The 15420-nt window shown below is 32.1% G+C and overlaps 3 protein-coding genes across 3 annotated transcripts; 1 reads left to right on the top strand and 2 right to left on the bottom strand.

Annotated features, from left to right (window-relative positions):
• Positions 1-2753: 2753 nt before the first annotated feature.
• Positions 2754-4553, top strand: LOC105777919 (dof zinc finger protein DOF1.4). Its single transcript, XM_012601438.2, has 2 exons — positions 2754-2922; positions 3120-4553. Exons 1-2 carry the CDS (start codon positions 2857-2859, stop codon positions 3924-3926), a joined length of 873 nt encoding a protein of 290 aa, XP_012456892.1. The 5' UTR covers positions 2754-2856; the 3' UTR covers positions 3927-4553.
• Positions 4554-11865: 7312 nt separating this feature from the next.
• On the bottom strand, positions 11866-13459 carry LOC105778612 (dof zinc finger protein DOF4.4). Its single transcript, XM_012602342.2, has one exon. The coding sequence runs from the start codon at positions 12883-12885 to the stop codon at positions 12130-12132; it is 756 nt and encodes a 251-aa protein (XP_012457796.1). The 5' UTR covers positions 12886-13459; the 3' UTR covers positions 11866-12129.
• Positions 13460-13746: 287 nt separating this feature from the next.
• On the bottom strand, positions 13747-14771 carry LOC105778216 (uncharacterized protein ECU03_1610). The gene is made up of 2 exons (XM_012601876.2): positions 14538-14771; positions 13747-14458 (listed from the first exon to the last, which is right to left on the bottom strand). Exons 1-2 carry the CDS (start codon positions 14667-14669, stop codon positions 13871-13873), a joined length of 720 nt encoding a protein of 239 aa, XP_012457330.1. The 5' UTR covers positions 14670-14771; the 3' UTR covers positions 13747-13870.
• Positions 14772-15420: the final 649 nt, after the last annotated feature.

Below are 15420 nucleotides of genomic sequence, written 5' to 3'. Positions count from 1 at the left end.
TAAAAGAATTCGATTTTTCTCATCCCAGTTGGACATTCACGTTGACATTTAAAACTCATTTTAACTTTCACATTAAACTACCATTTGGGAGGTAACAGATTTTAACGGTAGAGTGACTAATTCGTAACAAAACAGTAACATAAGTGACTAAAATATAACCCGAGACAAACAAAAGTGACTATTTTTGTAGTTTATCCTCTTATTTATTATATTTTTTAAAGAAAATAATAAAAGGGTGCACAATAATAATTGGATGGGGTGTGAGGGAGATGAGAAGATCCCTTGAAATACTACAAAATCCATTTGTTCCCTAAGCTGTACTTTGCTTTTTGTTTTTGGCTTTTTTTTATTCGAAATCTTTTCGTATTTGATAATTACATTTAATTTGTAAGATTTAAACTCAAAATTTTACTTATTATACTTCTTCTTTTTAAGTTTATAATTAAGCTGTGCTGCCCACCACATGGCTCTGTATCACTTTCTTGATCCTGACACCATTAACGGTTCCCTTCCTTTATTTCTCTCAAAAAGCAATAAAAAATAAGCATGGAAGCCATGGAAACACACAGCAAAGAATGAACCCTCAACACAAAAATCAACGTGGAAAGAAAAGTTTAGGGACTAAACTAAGAAAAATTACCAAGTTTAGAGACTAAATGTGTGATTTATCCCTTTCCTATATACTCGTATATACATGTGTGTTGTCGCTTTCTCTTGGAATTTTCAAATTCTCTTTAACAGCTCCCCCACCCCACCCCCCTCCCCAGCTATTGATAATCACTAAGTCATAAAATATTATTTTACACCTAAACACATTCTTACTTAGTCGATTGATCATACATTAATTAAGATGTAATGATGGCAAAAACATGCATTGATTAGCGGCATTGTATAAGGGATGCAGACTTCATGTTAATCAATGACCACACTTTACGAACACATTTCCATTAAATTTCTTGGTTAGGTGCATGTAAATATAATTAATTATTTGGGGTTACAAATAATAATAATAAAGTAAAGGGAGTGGGATTTGCTACAGCATTGGGGAATGGGAGAGGCCACACTCACTAGGGATTCCCTCTCACTATATTCAAAGGGGGGAATGTTTTTTACACCCATTGTGATGTGGAATGGAATAGTTTCATATGTTACCATATTATATGTATATTTATTATTTCTTGAAGTTCTCAAGTTTCATCATCTCTTCTGCTGCTTTTACCACTCTGTCTTGTTGTTGGATTTTGAATATTTGTCCTCCATTACATATATTCTTTTCCTATTATTTTATACTTCATTTTAAGATTTGTTTGATTAAGTCGATTGAGTTTTAGGTTGGTTGGTATGACTATTGTTGTCAATATAAGAAGACGTGAGTTTGAATGCGCTGAAGCGCATTATTCTCTTATTTATGGTTTGGGAGGAGTTATGGGTAATTTTAAGCATTGTGCTAAAAAAAACAGATATGACCAAAATCTATAATGAGATTATTCAAAATTGTGGTCCCTATGTTCAGGGGGAGAGCTAGAAAATTAGATTATATTTTTTAACGCAATGCTTAAAACTACCCATGCTGGAAATTTTAAAATAATCGCACCAGCAATAATAATTTCTAATCAATATTCAAGAAATTCAAGATTATATAAGTATAAATCAATCCTAATTTCTTGAAGGATTTCTATTAATCAACCACTAAAATTATTATCCAATCAAAATGCTGGTAATTCCATATAAAATCAATATCCCAAAATCATTCAATAAATAAAAATAATCTTGCAAAGGAATCTTAATATATCATAAGAAAAGTCGAAATCTTAATTTTTTAGAGATCAATCTATAAAACTTGAAAAGAAAAGAAGAATAGTTACGAAATTAGAGAGACCCACCTGAAAGTATTGAAAGATTGATCGTTTATTTTGTAAAAATTCTATAGAAAGTGTGAGAGAATAAGGGAAATTTGAGAAATGAGTTATAAGTGTTGGAAGAAATTAAAAGGGTAAGAAAATTTGGGGGTGGGGGGGTTTAATGAGTTTTTTTTAAAGGTGGGGTTAATACATCATTTGGTGTCTAAGTTTTTTTTTTTTGTCTTTATTTGATACTTGAGTTTGGCTTCAATATTTAATTTGATACCCAGATTAAACGACATTATGTGGCTTAATGAATATTTGATACATGTGCTCTAGTAAAAAATAAATACTTAATTGGGGTAAAACAGAAGAAGCCTAAGTATCAAATTAAATATTGAAGTTAAATTTAAGTACTTAAATGAGACAAAAAGCAACTCAAGTACCTAAAGTGAACAGTGAAGCGAAGCTCATGAATCATATAGCACACCAACTCTATAAATTAATCCAAATAATGAATACGAAAAACTATTCCAATTAAACTGCTAATGTGAGTTTTTTCTTACACCATATTTTTCGGTACAAAAAATACATGTCAACACGATGAGTTTTACAAGATGTATTTTCAAGCTAAAATTTGTGTTACTAGGATTAACTATTTAAACTAAGTAAATACGATCAAATTATGTTAAATAAAATATAAAAATTAACCTCAAATTTGAGCATGATGGAGGGACTAAAACAAAAATTTGACCTTCAATTAAATTCCTAGATAATTTCAATTATAGACCACAGACCCCATCACGTGGAAATTTGATTAACAAATCAAAAGACTAAAACAGGGGGTAAATGTAATGTTCCTTGTAATGCTAAATCACATCTTCACACATATAGAGTCGGTCGAAAAAAAAAAACCCATTAACGAAGTCTCCCGTTGCCAACTGCTCTTTGTCTCTTTACTCTTTTGTTTCAAACGATTCCTTTGAGGGAAGAAGAAGAAGAAGAAGAAGAAGAAATGTTGCGTAACTGCGAGAAGATGGTTGCTGTCATCACTTCTTCAGCTACTAATGAATGGCCACAGGTTTTTTTTTTTTTTCACTTTCTCTCTCTTTTTCAATCAATCAATTATTAGGGAGAAAAAAAAGATGACCCCACTTTTGTTGCTTTGCTTTTGGAAGAGTATCTCTATGTCTTGTGTTGTGTATTTTTACCCTAATAACACCTCTTTCAGTTCTTTCTTTCTTTCTCTTTTTATTTTGGACCCGTCTTTGGTTGCAGAAGCTTATGGAGAAACCAAGCCAAGAACAACAACAGGTGCAGCAGCAACAAGCTTTAAAGTGTCCTCGTTGTGATTCATCGAACACCAAGTTTTGTTACTACAACAACTACAGTTTATCACAGCCGAGACATTTTTGTAAAGCTTGTAAGCGTTATTGGACTAGAGGTGGTACTTTAAGGAACGTTCCCGTCGGTGGTGGATGTAGGAAGAACAAGCGTGTTAAAAGGCCAACTGTTTCAGCCTCAACACCGCCGTCTATCGGTGGAGCTTCACCAACATCTGGTGGTGGTGGTGGTGTAAATCATAATTCAACAACCTCAAGTCACCATATCAACCCTTTGTTTTATGGTTTAACTGCTAATGACCCTTATCATGATGTTATCAATCTTCCATTTTCTCGTTCTAGTACTGTCACTGGTTATGATCTCCAACCTCAAATGAGTGGTCTTGGATTAGGGTTTTCTTCTGGGGATAATACTGATCATTACCCACCATTGCTTTCAAGCTATACCAATATTTTTGGGTCTTCATCTTCTTCTTCTACTACCACTACTACACCCACCATTGCTTCTCTTTTGGCTTCTACTCTTAACCAACACAAATTCATCAATGGTGGTGTTAAAAACACTGAAGCTTTACCACCTTTTCCAGATCTTCAAACAGCAGCCATGAAAGATATCAAAGTACCATGCCAGAATCACCTTGAGCAAATTACTTCACTTGATCCATCACTTTATTGGAGCACAAATATAGGTGCTTGGCATGATCCAACAAACATTGGGTCCTCAGTCACCTCTCTGATCTAGCAAGCAACAACACTAGTACCTTATTGATCTTTCAAATCATCTCCCTCTTTCACTAGAGTCTTTTTTTCCCCCCTTAGGTCCTTAGTTTCTAATAGTCAAAAGTATGGTGTGGGAATAAATTAAAGTTTGAGAGTACTGATCAAAGCATGGGAAGCGAAGATTGGATCGGAGCGATCATGTCAGCTGCAAGAATATTTCAGCCTGTAGTTTTATTCTCAAAAAAAGGCTGAAAAAAACCCCTTAATTTGCGCTGAGAGGAACCTCGGATCCTCTTCATCACCATCTGCAATATGTTGAAGAGACAGGCTTTAACTCCCTTTTGCTGCAACTTTTTTTTGTTTTTGTTTTTTTAAATCCAGTAAGTTTGGCTTCTATTTTGTATGTATATATATAAATATATATTGCATTACAGGTTCTTAGGTTGGGTTTTTAGAAAGGGTGGTATATGTTGCAGCCCTCAGTAAAAGAGGAACTCATTTTTTTCTTCTTTTAATTTCTTTTTTTTTTCCATTTTTGTTGTGTTGGGAAGTTGGGGTATAATTAATAGTATAGAACAGAGGGAGATTTGTACCTGCAAACCGCAATTTAAGCACTTATTTACTGTGACTGGTCTGTTCTTCTTCTTCATTTTTTTTGTTGTTCTTGGTGTGACTGTTAATAACTTTTATGTGTCATCTTTAAACCTTAAAGCTGCATGAGCAATGCATATATAGATTATGTATCAATGGAAGTTCTTTTTATGTAATAAGTTGGTACAGACAATGAATGTACGCAAAGCTATGAATGTGTATGTATAGGTTTATTTTTGTTGTTTATAGGTTTGGAATTTAGTTGGCTGGATATTCTCTGCCGGTTTTACGATCCAGACATTGAGAAACAATACAGTTGAGTTATGGCAGGGATTTTGTGATGAGAAATTTTTATAAAGGTCCACACTTTGGAATTTAGCAGCTTGGCTGCTTGTAATGAAAACACCAATTCCATTACCACTTCCTTTCTTGGAGTTTGTTTTGTTTTTGAGTACTGCATGTGTTTTGTGTATGTGAATTTGTGTTAAAATGAAAGGGAAAGATGAGAATTAATGCATATGGGAGCACCTATATATATATATGTATGTATATGTCTTAAGAATCCAACTAGATGTAATATACGCAGTGAACCTTGCTATTGCATATATATATATATATACACAGGGTGAGCTAATTTGTCGAATTAATTCTTTAGTTATGCATATAAACTTCTCTTTAGAAACCCTAACATTAGCATATATATATACTTGTGTAAAGGAATTTATAATAACATTTTAAATTATATAAAATAATAATATTTAAGGTCAAATTTTACAATTAGTCTCAAGTTTGATTCATAGTGAGAAGAAAAGGCAAAAATTGGAACAAAAATCTCATTTAATTAAATCGATCCTCAAAAAAAGAAATAATCAAAGTTTCGTCGTTGAGTGAGAAATGAAAAATCTCATTTAATTAAATCGATCTTCATCGACGTTGCTTTTTGACCGGAAGACCGGGAGCTAACTATCAAGACTTTGGACTATCCGAACACATACTTCGTGAAATGGCTCACACATGTTTGTTGCCGGGGGCAACAAGATCAAGTTGGTAAGGATTAAAATATCCCTTCCTTTTATTTATTTATTTCTATGATCGATGATCATAGAGGGCCCCTTTACCATTATGTATAAATAAGCTATTCTATTTGTACATATATAGAAGAGGGGGTGTAAGGGGTGGGTTTAGTCCCTTTACTTTGACCATTCAATTTTAATTTTTGTATTTTTCAAATTTTCGAATTTAAGTTTTGACCCAAATAGTAATAGTAAATTTTTTTAGATAAGATTATGTTATTGGTCTCGTAAGTGTTAATGTAATCTTTATTATCTAATTTGATCATTTTAAGTCTCTATACTTTTCAAATTTTAAAATTCTAATCCTAACTCAAATGATAATCGTTAAATCTATTAACTAAAATAACTTGATTATTCTGTAAATATTGTATAGACATAACAAGTTGACATAATATTACATATATGATACTATGGTTACTGCATAACATTTTAAAATAACAAAATTTGTTATTGCATAAAATTTTGGTAAAGCAGAATTTGACTTTTCTAATATATATATATATATATATATATACACTAATTCATATATATTGCATTTATAGATAGGTTGAGGGTATATGTGTTACATTTATATCCCACAAGATCAAGATTTAGTCCACAATTCACTAATGCAAAATTGATTTTAAGCATAAAATCATCACTAAATTCAAAGGTGAAATCCTGGATTAATGCATGATTCAACAATAAAGATTTCGTTTCTTGTGTTTTTTTTTTGTCAAATGAGCTTTGAAAATACCACAAATTTGTTCGAGTGTCAACTTATTCATCCAACAAAATGAATTTAGACTAAATTATCATAGATTATTTTATTTAAATTTAATTATAAAATTATATAAACTTGAATATAAAACTTTTAAATTTATATTTTTTAATAAGAAAACAGGTTAATGGATTTATCCAAAGAAAAAAACAAATCATTTAATTGAATTTAAACGAGATAAGACAACATTTAGTTCCTGAACTTGATAATCTTTCTCAATTTAGTCATTAAACTTTTTTTAGTTCGCATTACTCATGCTATTTGGTAAATTTTCTCAAATTTGGATTTTGTGATGACATGGTACTCTATAACTGTGCCAAGTTTTATGACTAATGTGGACAAAAAAAATTTTATGGACTAAGTTGAGAAAAGATGTCAAGTTCATGGACTAAATATTACTTTATCCCAATTTAAATTTAAACAAAAATAATAATCTATACTATTATTTAAACCCTTGACTGAGTTATTTTCACCAACCGACCGAGCACTAGACCTAATCATGGGTCAAGCCACTCTTCCAAGCCCAAAAGCTTATCTGAAAAGTGGGAGGGTTTGGGTAAAAATATAGGCCTAAAAAATGGGTTTGGACAAAAATTAAGATTCATTTTTTAAATGAGTCGAGCATATAGTAAGATTTTTTTTGCTCAGGCCCATCCCGAATCAGCTTAAACTTTTTTTCTGTTGATATTTTGCTGCCATTTTCCTGTTGTTTTGTTACTATTTTGCTATTATATTGCTACTATTTTGTTGTTATTATTTAGGTATTGTATAACTCTTGTTTTATTGTTAATTTTGCTACTATTTATAGGCATTTGCTTGCTATGTTGCAACTATTTAATGTATTTCCAATTTGTTGGGAAACATTTATTTTGATGTTTTTAGTGTATTTGATATATTATGTTTTAAAATTTATTTTTATATAAAAATAATATAAAAAATTAATGCGGGCCGGGTCGGGCTTATCATTTTTAATATATGTCGGGCTTAAGCAAAATTTTAGGCCCATTTTACCGGGCGGGGCCTAGGCTTAAAAAAGGGCTTAAAATTTTACTCGACTTGACCCGACGCATGATTAGGTCTACCGAGCACCAGCTTGGTTAGAAAAATTACGAAAATGTCATTCCGTATTTAAAATAACTTATATTCTAGGGTACTTTAACATATTTTTAAAGAAACCAATAAATAATTTGCATATGGTTGGATTTAAACTCATGACATTTGCATCGAGTTGATAAAACTTTAACTTTACCGCTCAACCAAAGCTTTAATGTTTTATACATTTTTATTTTATTATGCACACTTTTATAACTTTCGTGAATTGTGCATATATATCGATAATGTTATTGATTGAGTTGGTATCATAAGTTAACTCGACATCAACTTAAGGTTGATAACAACATCGTGATAAATAATTGTAAAGCATTTAATATTATTAATTTGATGCATTTACGTGTTTAAATTTTGTTTTACTTAATTTAATTTAATTTATTTCATTTTAATATCGTACATATCACATGCATTATTATTAATTAAATCATGTGTTTCATTATTTATTATACGTTATGTTTAAAATACGTAATTTTACGCAATAAAATTTCTTCTCAAAAAATAAATGAAGAAATAAAAATTTTGGAACCACAACCCCTTAAGGTAGGCCTATCCAAATTGCTGTAGTGTACAAAATAGGGCGGTCTGTCGTGTAACATTGAATTAAGCCTAAGAAATTTAATCACTCTTTTATCTACTAAATATAGCACTAAATAGGTGGTGGTGCTATTTGCTGCCATTGCTGGTCGACTGAGCTTCCCCACAATTTGTCCCATTGCTTTCATTTCATAACTTGTAGCATACGTGAACTCTAAGTGGGTGTCCCTTCATTGTCTCCGGGGGGACCAATTTTATATATTACACCTTCTGCTACTCTTATATTCAGCTTAAAATTATTTATATATTTATATAAACTCGTGTTGGTCTGATGATTAAATTATTTATTATCTCAAGTATAATTTGGATTCGTGTTGCGCTAATTTACTCATTTTTTATAATTTACAAAAAATAATTATTTATTTTTTAAATTTTTTTCCTAAATTGAATTTTTTATATTTTCAGAAACATCAAACTGACATGACAAAACCAAAAAAAAAAAAAAAAAAACTGATCTTATTATTCATTAAAAGAAGGCAGCTGATTGTTTGTGGTTGAGTTCTCTGCATTAATTTCGTGTTTTCTTTGGTTCCTTATGGGCTTGTAATTGATTACTTAGAAACACGAGGTGGAAATACAGGACGGCTAATATATGGTGTAGTTAAGCTATCGGTTTGTTGGTCTGATTAATTTGAATGATTCGATTAATAAATCATTAAAAGGATTTAATTCGATTCAATTGATCGTATGTATTCGTTACTTAATTAATCTAAACTTTTCCCTGTTGACTTGGTTCAAATAACTCTAGTTAGGAGTCGAGTTTGGAGGAGATTAAATGAGAGGAGTTGGTCGAGTTTGGAATACGAAGTTTTTACAAGACAAATATACGTTTTAGGAGCGTTGGAATTTGTTTCAGGACGTGATTTGATGAAATTTTATAATAACTAATAATGTTAGCGGTTATTTTTCATCAAATAAATCTTAAAACATAAAAAAAAGCATAACCATTGATTGCATTTAATGAATTAAACATAAAATTAAAACTAAATTTATTTTAATAATTATCCGGTACATTGGCGGTGGAAAATTTTGACTCCACAAGTGAGGTTGAGATTTTGTCATGTGTTATTAAGTTGTATTTAAAAAAATAAAAGAACATGTGGCAAAATCTAAACCTTACTTGTGGAATAAAAACTTTCCACCGCTCGTGTACGAAATAATTATCTGTTTATTTTATTAAAAAGATCATGAAAATTCAACTCTAAAATTCGAATTAAACATTAAAAAGTTAACATTGTTACTTTTAAATACCAAAATAGATAACTTTTGTTAAATACAAGTACTACACTACGCTAAAAACTCACAAATATCCAACTTTAATTTGGTGCATTTGTATATATCAAATTTTAATTTTAGTTCAACATTCACATTTCATTGAACCCTGTTCACTATATGGCACAATTTTCCATTAAATCATGTGTAAATTAGTGACATGATATTTTCTTAGGTTAAAAATCAACGAATAAATTTAAATTATTTCCACCTAGATTAATAAAAGAAAATTTATGAGGGAAATAAGAAAGCGCTTTTTCAATGTATTTATTTTTTAATTTAGGTGAAAATAATTTAAATTTATTTGTTTATTTTTTAACCTAATAAACTGTCATGACAACAATTTACAATAACTTAATGAAAAATTGTGTCACATACAGAACGGGGTTAGTGAAATGTGAAAAATAAATCAAAATTAAAGTTTGATGTATATAAATGCACCAAATTAAAGTTGATGTATAATGATACAAAATTCATGTATAATTTTGGTTTTATCTAGACCTATTTATGGGTCGAGCTACCCACCTAGATTCGAAGGCCTGCCCGAAATTCGGAAGGATTTGGACAAAAATATTAGGCTCGAAAAATGAGTTTGGGAAAAAAATAGGCCCATTTAAAATATGGGTCAGGCTCAGTCTTGAACATTCAATGCCCGAAATTGGCCCATTTTAAATTTATAATACTTTATACTATATAATTTAGAACACATTAAAAAAATAAACATATACTAAATATATAATACTACTATTATATAAACATTAAAAAAATGTTAAAATGACTATAAAAATTTTCAATATGTATAAAATTATTCAATATTAAAATAAAACAATATAAATATTTTTTTAAAAAAATTTAAATATAATATGGATGGGCCTAAAATGAGTTTGAATTAATATTTTATAAATATGGACAAGTTTGGACAAAATTTTAAGTCTAGATTCCGAAACGGGCTGAACTTAGACAAATATAAAGTTTATTAATATAATACTTAAAAGCCCAGCCCGACACATAAATACCTCTATATTTATTCCTCGAACTCTGAAGCTTTAGGTTTTCATTTAATTGAAGTATAAATCTGTGTACTTGAGGCCCAGTCCTGAATATACCTTCTACTCTGATCTCAGCTGCTTACATGTTTTTTTGGCCAATCCTAACTCCATTATGTCGATACATACATACATACATTTCTGCAATATCACATTAAAACAACAAGATCTTCATCTTTTTGACCATTGAGCAATTTGGCTGAAGAAAAAGGACAAAAGCAAAGCTAGCTTTTGCTTCAATCATCTTTTCCGTGGCTCAATAGTTTGCAACAAATTAATTAATTTTCCTTTAGTGTTGCAATCACACCCTTCACTATCTATGACATAATTAGCAGAAGACAATTAGACAAAGGATCTCACTCCATTACGCTAATTTTGGCATCGACATTGACATTGAGACTTCACAAATTTTATTATTATTAAAGGAAATAAATAACCCCTCAAAATCAGTCTTAATCAAAAAGTTCTAAATTCCACCAAGTAGTAAAAATTTAATTTATCAAATATTATCTCTCAACCCTCACCATGGATTAATTCCCATTTCTTCACATACATACATACATATATCATTATCAACATCAGTTGATTCAAGCTGTGGGCGGAGAAACTCATACTGGAGAAACTTGATTCGACTCAAAATTTAATCGAATTTCTTAATATACTAGAGGGTTTGAAACCAGAAAATATATCTTTTGAAACACGTAGAAAAAAATTGCATATTTTGGTTGGTAACCCTTCATTTCCAAGCAAGCGCAAAGGATTTACGAAATTTCATTTTGTATTTCAATCTAGCCCCTTTTTTTTTTCTCATCAAAACATTTTGCTAGGAATAGAAATAGATAAGGAGGGACCTATCCAAAGAATTGGCTCATATTTGCAACTTCGTGGTGCAAATATGGTGCATTAATTTAATTTGCCAAACTTATCAAATATCTCTTACCCTCGGTTCATAAAATTAGATTCACCAATTTAACTAAAAAATTTTCATACCCAATTCGACCCACTTCTTCTTTTTTCAATTCAAACCCATATGGTGTCCCAACTTCTAAATTTGGACATGTTTTAATCGCTTCAATTAGTGTGTTTAGATGTTGCTGCTATACCTCCCCACCATATTGAATATGACTGATTAGGTTATGAGCCCCCGAATATCTCTTTCAGATGATGAAATAAAATCATTCAAACAATTTAGATCGTAAAAAAATTATAAATTCAAACGTACTTAAATGTGTACTATATTTCGATTTAAAAGTTTGAGTAATAATAAGAATTGTATCAAAAAATCATGTTGCGGGTAATGAAGATTTCAAGTTCTAACTTAAACTATATATTTAATATCTAAGGAGAAACAAAGTTCTCCCTCAACAAAATTCGAACCCGAAATTTTACTTAAAAAAACATTGAATTTCTTACCATTTAACTCGAGAGACATTTCGTAAACCCTAACTTAACTACAAAATAATGTCAGGATCTTTTTATGCAATAAAGCACAAGTAAAACTATCAAAACAAATGCTCAAACATAAAACATCCCACTTTATAATATTAAAATGTTCAAAATCAATACCAAAACCAAATCCAGCTCAAATCTATATCTATATTCTAGACAGCATTAAAAACAAAGCTCTTCTTTCAGTTACAGCAACACCCAACATTACCTAAGTTAAAACCAGATTAAAACCAGACAGAACAATAGCAGTTAAACAGACAAACAAAATGATTCAATATAAGTGTGGTTTAATGGTCTTCAGTTTATAGACGTCAACATTAAGCTGTTTACCTATGGAGCACCATAAGCTGGAAGATCAGGCCATTGATTTGGGCTCAAAGAAGAAGCAGTTTTGCTGTTACTGGTGTTAGTGACTTTAGCGGTGCTTGTGACCGCTTCATTGATGAAATTTTGATGCCAATTCTGCTGATAATAAGAGTTACCTGCAGCGGGCCATTGGAACTGGGTCTGCTGATGGTGTTGTGACCCCAAAAATGGGACACCATATCCCTGCAGAAGACCCAAATTTGAAGAACTACTGCCCAAGTCACCACCACCAATACGTAGAGCCTGATTTAGAGGTTGCTTTAAACATTGGGGTTGGTTCATTGGTTGAATTGCAGCCAAAGATGACAAGAACCCACTAGCAGGATAATAAGATCCCATAGCAGCAGATGATGAAACCAAACTATCAGACTCTTTGGCTTGTAATTGTACTGGTGGTGATATCAAGTTTCGTTGAGTAGCTTGCCTTGTTGGATTATCATCACCAGAAGAAGAAAGCTTGGGGCGCTTTCCTTTCCTACAACCACCGCCCACAGGCACGTTCCTTAGGATTCCACCTTGAGTCCAGTACCTTCTACATGCCTTGCAGAAGTAACGAGGCTGCGAGAGACTGTAATTATTGTAGTAACAAAACTTTGTATTACGAGACTCACAACGAGGACACTTTTGAGGTGTGTGCTGTTGTTGTTGTTGTTGATGATGATGATGCTCGGCCGCCATTAGTGGCTTCAATCTCCGACCTTGCTGTTGGTTTTGCTTCATGTGTTGTTCAATCCCTTCTGGTTCTGTATGGAGCTGTATCTGTATGTTAAAACTCTACGTATCTGCTTCTGGTTCTTGAGAATCTCAGCTCTACAAACAAAAAGTAAAAACCACGGCTTATATTTCCTTTTTCATCTCTTATATGAAAACCATGGCTCATCCCCAATGGTATTTTAAATGGCAATAAAGAAGCGAAATTATGAAGATATCCACTTAAAAAACCCAACAAAATCTACCCAGATTTTTTATCTTAGACAAAAGGGAGACAAATCCCATGCTATATATGTATATTTATTTCTCTGTACTTATTTAGATAGGCAGATTTTATATATAAATGTAGATGAAGAGAGGGTTGACATGAGCTGCTTTCATGAAAGGTAAAGTAAGAGAAATTGTGTACCGAGTGTTGGAACTTAGGGGAAAGGTCACAATCTTAGTGAAGAAACAGAGATCAATGAGAAAATTCTTGTTGGCTCGAAGTACAGTCACTAAATTATAAAATATTTAATCAAAATGAATTTCACCCCTCTATTTTATACTAAAATAATTTAATTTTTTAAATCTAATAAAATTTAATGAAATTTTACGAGTTAAATTAAAAACTAACTTAAACATGTCAACTCCATATTAGAATTTAAAATTGTCTTAAAACAAAATAAGAAACTTTAATATGAGAAAATTCTTTATATTTTTATAAATTTTTTAAAAATATAAATTTTAAAAAAATTATTTTAAATTTTTAAAAAAAAATTATTGAGAGAATCCAGATTTTCAAAGTTGATTAAACTCGTCCATATGGACTTTGAAAATGGGGTTACGAGCCAAAACCCATGTTTCTTTCTTTTAGGATTGTTAAGAGGATTATGCTTAACTCATTTTTTAAAAATTTATTTTCTTTAAATAAACGTAAAGATCAACCACCATTACACTAAAAACCAAACTTATTTGTAAAATACAACACGTAAACCCCCCATCAAACTCCTCCTTAATACTTGCTCTCATCGCTTTCTCTTCGAGCACGCCTCCTCAATTCCACAACATCATCATCCATCCTCTTCTCTTCCTCACTCTTCCCAACCACAGTTTCCTTTATCTTTTGCGTTGTTCCCTTTGCAGCATCCCAAGCTCCTTGTGCAGTTTGCTTTGCCTTCTCTCCAACATTTTGGATGGTCTCCGACGCCTTATCGGCAACTGAACCGGCTATCTCCTCCGACTTCTCCATCACCCCTTGTGCTCTCTCTTTAGATTTCTCTTTCAACTCGTACGCAGTTTGAGATGCCTTATCAGCCCCTTCTTTGGTCTTATCTTTAGCACTTTGGGCAGTCTCTTTGGTCCCTTGCGCGTACTCTCTAGCTTTCTGTTTTGTTTTCTCGTTGGCGCTTTGTGCGGTCTCCGCCGCTCTGTTCGTTGCATCTTTTGCCCTATCAGCCGCCGTATCAAAGGCTCCTTTCGTTTTCTCCTTAGCGTTATGCGCGTATTCTTTTGCTCTTTCCATAGCTTCTTCGGCGGTGGTGTCTTCATCGGATGAGATATCTTTTTCCCTGTAAGCAAAGCCAGCCTTGGTGTCTCTCCCCTGAAATTTATAATCATCAAGCCATGAAACCATCACTTAAAACTCCACGAAAACGCAAAGAATCGGTGGTTTTATTTACCTCAGAGCGTTTGGAAGCGGTGGTGGTGAAGCAGACTCGTGAGACATTGGCGGAGGAACGAAGAGACACGGTTCGAGGGAACGCTTTTGAGAGCTGGAACATGGCGGTCTTAGCTATTAACGAGGCAGCCATTGTTGAGGATCTTTTAGTTCTTGCTGAGCGGTGTCTTTTTCTTGAGTAATAGCTTTTATTTTCAGTACTTTTTCCTATATCTTAGCCATGAAAATGCAAACTATATGGAGGCAGAGTAGGGGAAGGTGGCAGCGTAATAGAGCGACAGGTTGCAGCATATTTATACCACGTGTTGGACATGCGTGGTTGTTTAGGGTCTTAGTGGGTTCAACAAGTCAACACATGTTGCTTTTCCCTGGCATCTCACTAATTCTAGGATCCAGTTCGGTTGGTTCAATTGGACTTGTTGAATTTTATATATTATTTTGTAAAAAAGAAAAAAAAAAATTTTACACGACACTAAACTATCATTAACTTTTTATTTTAGTCACTAAATTTCAAAAAATAAAATATAATTACTGAATTATTTATCGTCAAATTATTTAATCTTATCATTTTTATTAACAAATTATTCAATTTTATTTTTTTATCACCAAAATTCGATATGGTTAATCGAAACGCATCAAAAGTAGACTAATACACATGTATCTTTTGAGATATAGGTGGATGCAATGCGTCGTGTTGCACTCTGCAACTCACTCTTATAGCCTGCAATGAAAATAATCTAAACAGATATATGATATGAAGAAAACATTTTCCAAGAGCTGTTGCTAATGCTATCATTTTTCTGCATTTCTTTAACAGCTTAATTTAAGCCATATTGGAGTGATTGGTTGTCAGCTTCCAGGGAAGTAGGCAGCCGTTCGCACGT

The sequence above is a fragment of the Gossypium raimondii genome, chromosome 10 (assembly GCF_025698545.1).
Source record: "Gossypium raimondii isolate GPD5lz chromosome 10, ASM2569854v1, whole genome shotgun sequence".
Classification (NCBI taxonomy): Eukaryota; Viridiplantae; Streptophyta; class Magnoliopsida; order Malvales; family Malvaceae; genus Gossypium; species Gossypium raimondii.
Note: the sequence above shows the minus strand (reverse complement) of the source record. Positions and strands in the feature narration are given on the sequence as shown.

Coding starts and splice junctions, on each gene's coding strand:
- LOC105777919 (XM_012601438.2), top strand. CDS start 2,857: ATGTTGCGTAACTGCGAGAAGATGGTTGCTGTCATCACTTCTTCAGCT. Junction 2,923..3,119: donor CTACTAATGAATGGCCACAG/GTTTTTTTTTTT, acceptor CTTTGGTTGCAG/AAGCTTATGGAGAAACCAAG.
- LOC105778216 (XM_012601876.2), bottom strand. CDS start 14,669: ATGGCTGCCTCGTTAATAGCTAAGACCGCCATGTTCCAGCTCTCAAAA. Junction 14,459..14,537: donor CCGCTTCCAAACGCTCTGAG/GTAAATAAAACC, acceptor TATAAATTTCAG/GGGAGAGACACCAAGGCTGG.
- LOC105778612 (XM_012602342.2), bottom strand. CDS start 12,885: ATGAAGCAAAACCAACAGCAAGGTCGGAGATTGAAGCCACTAATGGCG.